This window comes from Lucilia cuprina, chromosome 2, assembly GCF_022045245.1.
Source record: "Lucilia cuprina isolate Lc7/37 chromosome 2, ASM2204524v1, whole genome shotgun sequence".
NCBI classification, from domain to species: domain Eukaryota; kingdom Metazoa; phylum Arthropoda; class Insecta; order Diptera; family Calliphoridae; genus Lucilia; species Lucilia cuprina.
This window is the reverse complement of record NC_060950.1, coordinates 24,948,746-24,957,898: the sequence shown is the minus strand read 5'-3', so window position 1 is coordinate 24,957,898 and position 9,153 is coordinate 24,948,746. Positions and strand designations below refer to the sequence as shown.

Genomic DNA, 9,153 nt, shown 5'->3' with positions numbered 1-9,153 from the left:
AAGAGCTCTGAAGAACAATTGGTATTTTTTGAATTTTTGTAAGAAAATTCTGTTCTGACTGTTTTTTAAAACATAATTTTGAAGGGTATATAATATTTGGCACAGCCGAATATAGAACTCTTACTTGTTTTGTTTTGAATTTAAGTTTTTATTAATTTTTATATTACTTTTACAATTGTCTTCTTTTTTATAAAACATGCATTGTTATGATAACAAACAGTGACGCTTTCTGTTGTTTTGTATGGCAACACTGCAAAGTTTAAACTTGTACTCAAAAACATCAGAATCAATTTATTTTTAGATTAACTAAACTGATTATAAATTGGTATTTGATTGCTAACTCAAAAACTTGCTCTAAAAAATGGGATTTACCTTTTTAACAAAAATCAGCAATTGAAATGTATGTATTAATATTATATATGTATTTGTATTATGTATTATTAATTATTCTCAATAGCACAAATTAAAAAGCCGGCTATAAGAGAATCATGAAAAGTCTCTTAGCAAATACGAGAGAGAAACTATTGAAAAACATACCAACAGAATATATTCGCTAAGCGACTTAAGTCTAAATATATGTTTAGAATAAAAAAGTCTAGTATCTTTAATTTTTTGAGAATGATGATGTAGAATAAGTTGGAAATTTTTTACAGTTATGTAGAAGTTGTCTCAAAATGATAGCACGTCATGAAAAGTTGTATGAGTGCACAAATAAAACCCCCAAATTTTGCCTGAAGCTCAAATTTCATTTAACTACGAGATAGAGATAAAAATGTGTAAAATCACTCTAAAGAGAGTAGACTAAGTCTTGTCACTAGAACTAATGTTAAAATCAATGAAATAAAAAAAATCACCGGTTTTATTTAAATAAGTATCTCAATGTGTATTAACTAAAAATCAGTTGCAGTTTAGCTCAAGTTCAGTTTGGAAGTGATGCTAAACAAATATTTATTAAAGTTGAAGTGTTTTTTAAATTAATTTTGTTCTAGTGTTTTAATAAATTAATCAAATTTTTTAAACACAAATCTAATTTGGTTTATTACAAAAAAATTAAAACAATTAATTATTATTTCAATAATTATTAGCAATTTTTTCAAAAGTCATGAAGCGAACATTAAGTTTAGCTTTTATATTTTTGCAAATTTTAATATTTGTAAATGCCAATGGGTAAGTTTTCTTTTATTTTAATAATTACTAGCATACCCTGGGTGCTTCGCTACCCTAACGTAAATAAAATACATATAAAATTTTGTTTACTTTTATAGAAAATTAAAATTGATTAAAATTTTTTTAACGTTTTAGTTCTATAAGTACAATATCACGTGAATATTATATTCGCATTCAGTAAGAAGATTGTATTTTTTAGTTTCATTCATTTAGCTTCCACATTATATATTTGATAGAAAAGTACTAAGAAATAGATTAGCATTTAATAAAAAATTTTATGTTTCTATGTTCAATATTATATGCAATTCAAAAAATATAATTTGATGAATGCAAAAGTACCAAAAGTCCCTTTCAGTAGATTCTCATTCACTAAGGTCACTAAATTTAAATCGGAAAAACGAAAAAAATACAAAAATCTCTCTCAATAAATTCTCATTAAATAACTGCGTGTGCTCCGGTTAACCATTATAAAAACGTACCATTTGAAGAATAGAAAAGTACCAAATAGTCCCCACTTACAGATTATTATTCAGTCAAGACCATGTATCTTAAAATTAATGTTCCTAGGTTGAATCTTTTAGAAAATTAAAAAAAAAGTGATTTCAAAAAGTACCAAACAATTTACGTGAATTTGGTCCTATATAGGTCTTAGTATTCGAATTCCAAAATAATAATAATATGGCAAAAGCTTATTTTATGTGAGTAAATAAACTATTTTTTCATATTTTATAAAAATTGACCCAATGAGTTTGAATAAAATTAAATTTCCCGTTTTTTTCCCCCTTTTTGGTACTTTTTTCCCCAGTTTAATAGCAAACATTTTATTACAATAAATATTACAGAGTACGTCCGTAATTTAATAGGAATAATTCATAATTTTCTTAATGTGCTAAAAAAAGTACCATAAATAAAGTTTTCTCCCGTTTATGCCCAAAAATGTTTGAATTTTAAAAAAGTACGAAACAGATTTCTCATAATTTTGAGAGATGTATCCAAAATATTTAGAAAAAATTGATTATGTTAATAAGTTCAAAAGTTATAAAGAGCCAAAAAAGGTACCAAAATCACCTTTGTTACACATTTTTACCCCTTAAAAGTACGAATTTCAAAAAAGTACCAGACACCCATCTGTTCATTTCAATAGTATTGTGTAAAATAACTAAGAAAACCTGTTTTACCAGTTTTTTCTCCTTTTTATCCGTAAATGTGCAAATTTACAAAAATCCCTCCCTAGTGAATCTACATAACCAAACTGTGAAAATTTCATCTCAAAATTTCATGATGATGAATCAGTCAGTCAGTAACGTTTATACTTTATATATATAGATGATTATATATCAATTTTTTGGGTGCTTAATAGGGGATTTTTTAGTAATTAATACAATTGTTTTCCTAGAATTTTTAATTGTGATTATATTCTTAGTACGAAATCTTCATATGTATGTATATTGGTATTGTTTTTTATAGGTTTTCATCATGTTGCACTAATACTTGTGTTAATAATAAAATATCTTATCAGTTGAATGGTATTGAAGGTCAAAACAGGTTCTTCTTCAAACATTTAACACCGTTTCAAGTATAATTTATACCTCCATATACATAAATATAATGTAAGGGATATTATGGATTTAGTGTTGGTATTTGCAACGTACACAAACATGTAGTTATTTCTCCTTATGAATTTAGGTTTAAAAGTACTGATTTACATCTCTGACTGTATAGTCTGTGGACTAGTCTATTAACGAGTCCCTTAACCAATTTAAGGACTAACCTTTTGAATAGTCTATGGATTAACCCATTGACTAGTCTTAGGACTAACCAATAACTTATCCTATGGACTAGTCAATAGACTACCATATGGACTGGCCCATTGAATAGTATGTTAAATAAAGTATTTATTAATCAATTTCTACGGTTATAGTCTAATCTGATTATAATAGGGATTAATAAATTGTCTAGAATATTGATTAGTCTACTGAGGTGGTGTGTCATAATGTCCATAGATCTTATGACACACTAAATTGAGTCATAATGTCCATAGACATAATGACTTTTTCTAAAGTGTCAGAATGTCCAAGAGCAATGCGACGGAAAGTCCATGGATTTCAAAGAGTTTATTTATCAAAAAAGGGCTTATGTTAGCGAAGCTAGTATTCGGAATTTCCCCGGGTTTGAATTCTCTGAAGGCCGGCTATCCAGGACACTTTTTAAAAGGAATCCAAAATGCAACAGACACCAAATTTAGAAGCAATTCTTTTCGTGATAAGTGTGTCCCTTTCTTAAATTCTAAACAAATTTTCTAATACATTTCTGTTTTAAAAGTTTAAAAATGTCCATGGACATTACGACATTTTAAAATGTGACATAATGTCCATAAACATTATATCGCTTTAAGGTGTGTCATGGACATGGTCACATCATGGTCTATGGACATTATGACATGCCACCGTCTACTTACTAGTCTATAATGACTTGTGCAAGTCACTATAGACTCGTAATTGAATTGTCTGTTGACAAGACTGTAGTCTTATCTTTTGGCTAGTCTCTTAACTAATCTGTGTAATGTAGTATATTGCCTAACCTATAAGGTAGACTATTGATTAGTTTATTGACTTGTTTATGGATTAGTCTATTGTAGTTTCGTCTTTGTCTAAGGACTAGTCTCTTAACTATTCTGTGTAGTAGTATATTGCATATCCTTTAAGATAGACTATTGACTTATACTGTTGATTAGTCTATAGACTAGTCTGTCGGCTGGTCTATCGACTAGTCTACTTTCTAGTCTGCTGGCTAGTCTATTTACAACTCCGTTGACTAATCTTTGGACTAACCTTTTGAATAGTCTATAGACTAATCTGTAGACTTGTTTGTGGACTATAGTCTATCATATGTACTGTCCTATAGAATAGAATAATGTCCAGTGCATTAACTAATTCCTAGAATTATTGTCTAGTCTTTGGAATTGTCTATTGTGTAGTCCGTGAACTAGGCTATTGACTAATCTGTCTACTGACTATTTTATTGACAAGTCTATTGACTAGTTTATTACTAGTATATTGCTTAGTTAATTAACTGGTCTGTGTGCTTGTTAGTCTATTGACAATACTATGTACTAGTCTATGAATTAGTCCATTGACTAGACCATAGACTACTCTACTGAGTTGTCTCTTGACAAGACTCTTGTCTGTGGACTAGTCTTTTAACTAATCGATGTAGTAAGTAGTCTATTGTCTATCCTATAAGCTAGACCAGTAATTGGTCTATGGATTTGTTTATAGACTAGTCTATTGAAATATTATTATATTAGTCTATGAGCATAGATATGTGAAGTATTTTATCAAGCCCTTACCAATACGTCCATCAAAAACACTTTTATGTTATAATATCGCCCTGATATATCGTTTTTTTACGATAAATTCTATAAAATTTGGTCCATAATTATCTTAGTACTCATAGAGGACCTTCTTAAGAATATCACTCTAAAAAATTCTAATACTTTAATATTCCCGTAAGTAGTCGGTTAAGGTGAGTCAAATGGTCGCTTATAACTCACTTTATTGTCAATTAATTTCTGATGAAGAAGTTAATTTGATGATCCTTATGATATTCTTAGTTAGAGGTGTTCAAATAATGATAATAGAAATGTATAAAATGTCATAAACACCCACCCTACACCGATACAAAAACATATACAAATCGGTTTTAAATCAAGAATACAATTCTTAAAATAATCTTATAAATTTTTTCTAAAATGTTTTGAATTTTGTAATGATATAGGATCGAACTATTTATTCACAATACATATGCATATATATCTGTTAATTAAATTTTCAATTTCCCTTTATAGTTTCTACTCCATTGTAGCACCTGGTACCATTCAAGGTCTGCATGATTATTCCGTCAGCGTAACTTTACATGAAAACTCCGAACCGGCAACAATTAAAGTTGGCATAAAAGGACCATCGTACAATGAACAAAAAACCCTCAATATATTACCCTCCCATACAGAAGTAGTCAACTTTAAAATACCTAAACTACAATTTGGAACATATCATTTACAATCGGAGGGTATTAAAGGTTTAATTTTCAAAAACTCCACTGAATTGAATTTTAAAAATAAAGAACCAAAAATGTATATACAAACTGACAAGGCGGTCTATAAGCCGGGAGATTTAGTACAATATCGTATTATTGTTTTGGATGAAAATACAAGACCAGCAAAATTAGAACAACCCTTAACATTAGGATTTAAAGATGGCGGCGGAAACTTTGTTAAGCAAATCAAAGATATTCAATTAACGAAGGGTGTGTATACGGGAAATTTTCAATTATCCGAACAACCAGTTTTGGGTAACTGGCTAATAGCGGTTAGTTTGGGGCCCAATCAAGAAGATACAAAAACTGAAAAGAAATTTGAAGTGGCGAAATATGTTTTGCCAAAATTTAGTGTGGACATAGAGACAGCTAAAGATATTGCTTATGGAGACCCTTTGAAAATTACATTACGTTCCAAGTACACATATGGTAAACCGGTTAAGGGTAAAGCTATCATTACAGTAGATGCCAGTTATGGCCAAGCTAAATTTAATAAAATCATAGATGTAGATGGCAAGGGTTATGTCGAATTCGATTTGAAAAAATATCTAAATTTAGAATTCTTCAGTCCAAATAATCGTTTCACTTATTATTACTATATGCCACCTATCAACATCTTGGCTGTCATGACCGAAGAATATACAGGCAATAAACAAAATAAAACGGCTTCGGTGAATTTACATCGTTCTCGATATAAAATTGAAGTACCTCAAACTGATTATGAATATGTCATCAATAAACCATTTGAATTGAAGGTATTTGTGAAAAATCTCGACGGAACACCAGTTCAAAATGGAAAACATGTTGTGAAACTTTCGATAGCTAGAAATCCTCAATACTATGTTCATGGCTTTTCAGCTGTACCAGCTGAAGCAAATATGGAGTTTACTAGTGAACTTGATAAAAATGGTATGGCCTTATTTAAACTGACTATACATTCGGTAGGCTACTATTATGATGTGAAAGTGACATATGCAGATCAAACTAAGAATCTACCACCTTTTAGGGGTAAAGAAGACAATGAAATTAAAGATGATGAAGAAGATGTAGGACCTTTGAAATTGGTAAAGAAAACTGAAAAGTAAGTAATAAAACTAACAAATATTCGTAGAGAAATGTATTATAAGTTTCTTAAAACTTCAGACTTCAGCTTGATCAAAATGTTGTTGTCGATATTAAATCGAATAATTATATTCCCTACTATGTTTACGCCGTTGTGGCCCGTGGTAATATTATTAAACAAGAACACGTAAAATTACCCGAAAATGTCAAATCTCATGAACTTAAATTTAAGCCCTCATTTGAAATGGTACCCGAGTCATATTTATATGTTTATTTTGTACTTAATGGTGATTTGAAATTTCAAGAAATGACACTTAATTTTCCCAAAGAATTTCAAAATAAGGTGAGTTTAAATCATCAACAATAATAGATATATAAAACGACAATAAAACTTATATTTTATCTAAGATGGAAATCACGGCACCCAAACAAGCCAAACCCAGTGAAGAGGTTACATTAAATATCAAAACTGATCCAGATTCATTTGTGGGTCTTTTGGGCGTCGATCAAAGTGTGCTATTGCTACAATCTGGCAATGATTTGGATAGGAAAAAAATAATTGACAATTTAAGTACATATGATACTTCGACTCCTTATATGAGAGGTTATGGAACTTATCCGGGTAGATCATCGGGTCTGATTACCCAAACCAATGCAAATTATCCTTATTCCACCGGTAAACATTTTCATTCTTTAACTTGACTATAAAGACAAATGATATCTAATTGAAATTTGTTTCATTTTAAAGAGAATTCATTTTACATAAGTGATTCTGAAAAATTTCCTGATAATGAAGATTTGATAATGAACCGATTTCAAAGTGATAATGGTATAACAAAACCAGGAACTACCAGTGATTTAAATATAAAAATACGTAAAGACTTTTCCGAAACATGGATTTACAAAAGTAATAATAGGTTGGTTCAATCCCTACTTCGACTTTGTAGGCAAAAAAACTTAATCTGTTTGGGTGTTGGTTTTACCTATTTTGTTTAGTTCTGACTTTAAAATATTTTTATACTATTCTATCAAAATTCTTATATTAAAATTGTTATACATATGGACAATTTTGTGTGGCAAGTGACCCAACTTTTGATATCGATGCCTTCCGATTTAAATAAAATTGGCGCCAAGGTTACTTACTAGTCGATAGTAGGCCAGAAAGAAATTTTCAAATGTATCGGTCAAAAACTGCCTTGATGCAAATGTTATCAAAATTAATATTTTTATTTAGGTCACTTGATATAGAATTGCCCATATGCATGTAGTTGTAGCAGAACCACTTCTTAAATGACTTTCTTCTAGAACGAATCCCATATTATGCTCAGAGTTTCTTTAAGTCAATTTTCAGCTATTCGGCTTCGTAAGTTCAACAAAAGCCACATTTCACCTATTTTTTTGAACCAAATTTATAGCAATCGGTCCATAATTGACCGTACTTTTTTCTCATCTAATCGTTTAAAAAGCAAGGTATTTAGAGAAATTCCACACAAGCCATTTGTTGTTCGATTTTTTCACTTTCTCTTAAAATCGAAATATTTTCGTCCATAGTATACTCAAGTCCTCATAAAAGACCCACTTTCTTATAACATCTTAATGTTCATAGTAAGTACATATTTCTAATGTAAGTCAACGTTATTCAAATTAATTAATCGACTAAATCTATTAAAAAAAATGACACAGTTACAAAAAAAGGTTAAGAAAGTATAAAAGTAAAATAAAATTTTCAGATTATCCTCGTATCTATTATAGTAGACCAGGTTTTCCAATGGGCTTTTCAGGATCAATGGGCTTTTCAGGATCAATGGGCTTTCCAGGACCAATGATTGAACATAGAGTAACGGCATACGGAGGGGTTTCTCCTACCCTTCACTTAGCACAACCACAACATTCAACAGCTGGTATACCTGGTTCCAGTATGATACCAAAAATACGTAAAGAATTTGTCGAAAATTGGATTTTTAATAATATAGACAAGTATGAAAAATTGCAATTCGAATTGTTTGAGCATTATGACATGTGCTACTAATTTTCTACAAAAAAAATATTGGGCCTGTTAAGCATCATTTGTGCATGTGTTATATGATTGTTTTATTTTTAAGAAGACATTGAATCATCAAATTAAGTTATCATTTAAATATATAATCGTGGAACTTCGACATTTTCAGACTATTATCCCTTATACGTTGAAATGCCTTTGGGCCCGGGAATTGTACCGTTTAATAGTGTAAGCATAGCGGGAGGTTCTCTTTATGGTATAGCACAGCCACAAGCTGGCTCTTCTGGTTCTTTTGCTCCTGCTACTAGTTCCAGCATAGAACCAAAAATACGTAAAGAATTCATAGAGAATTGGATTTTTAATAACCTAAATAAGTACGCAAAACTTAATAATTTTATAAAATGTAATTTGTTAATACAATTTATGTTAAATTTACTTAACAATTTTGCAAAATAGTTTTAACTTAAATAATAATTAACAGATGTTTTTAAAGCCCCATTATATCGGGTAGATTTACTTAACTGTGTAATTCGAAAAACTGGATAAATTCATTCTGGTTTTGGTAATCATATTAATCATCATAAGTTCAAGATTGTGACTACATAGACCACACAACAGACTATATACTAGAGAGACATACTAGATTACGGTATAGACTAAACTACAGACTACACTATAGACTAAACTATAGACTTGACTATAAAAAAGACAATAGACTAGAATATAGACTATAGACTAGACTATAGACTAGACTATAGACTAGACTATAGACTAGACTATAGACTAGACTATAGGCTAGACTATAGACTAGACTATAGACTAGACTATAG

General features: G+C 29.9%; 1 protein-coding gene across 1 annotated transcript in view; it reads left to right on the top strand.

Moving 5' to 3' along the window:
- The first annotated feature begins 900 nt into the window (after positions 1-900).
- The window catches only part of LOC111687581 (CD109 antigen-like), a 12,858-nt gene continuing 4,605 nt past the window's right edge, over positions 901-9,153 (top strand). Inside the window, 5 exon segments of the mRNA XM_023450021.2 lie at positions 901-1,167; positions 5,015-6,343; positions 6,406-6,667; positions 6,733-7,000; positions 8,055-8,301. Of these exon segments, the coding sequence (XP_023305789.2) occupies positions 1,103-1,167; positions 5,015-6,343; positions 6,406-6,667; positions 6,733-7,000; positions 8,055-8,301 (2,171 nt within the window). The 5' untranslated portion in view covers positions 901-1,102.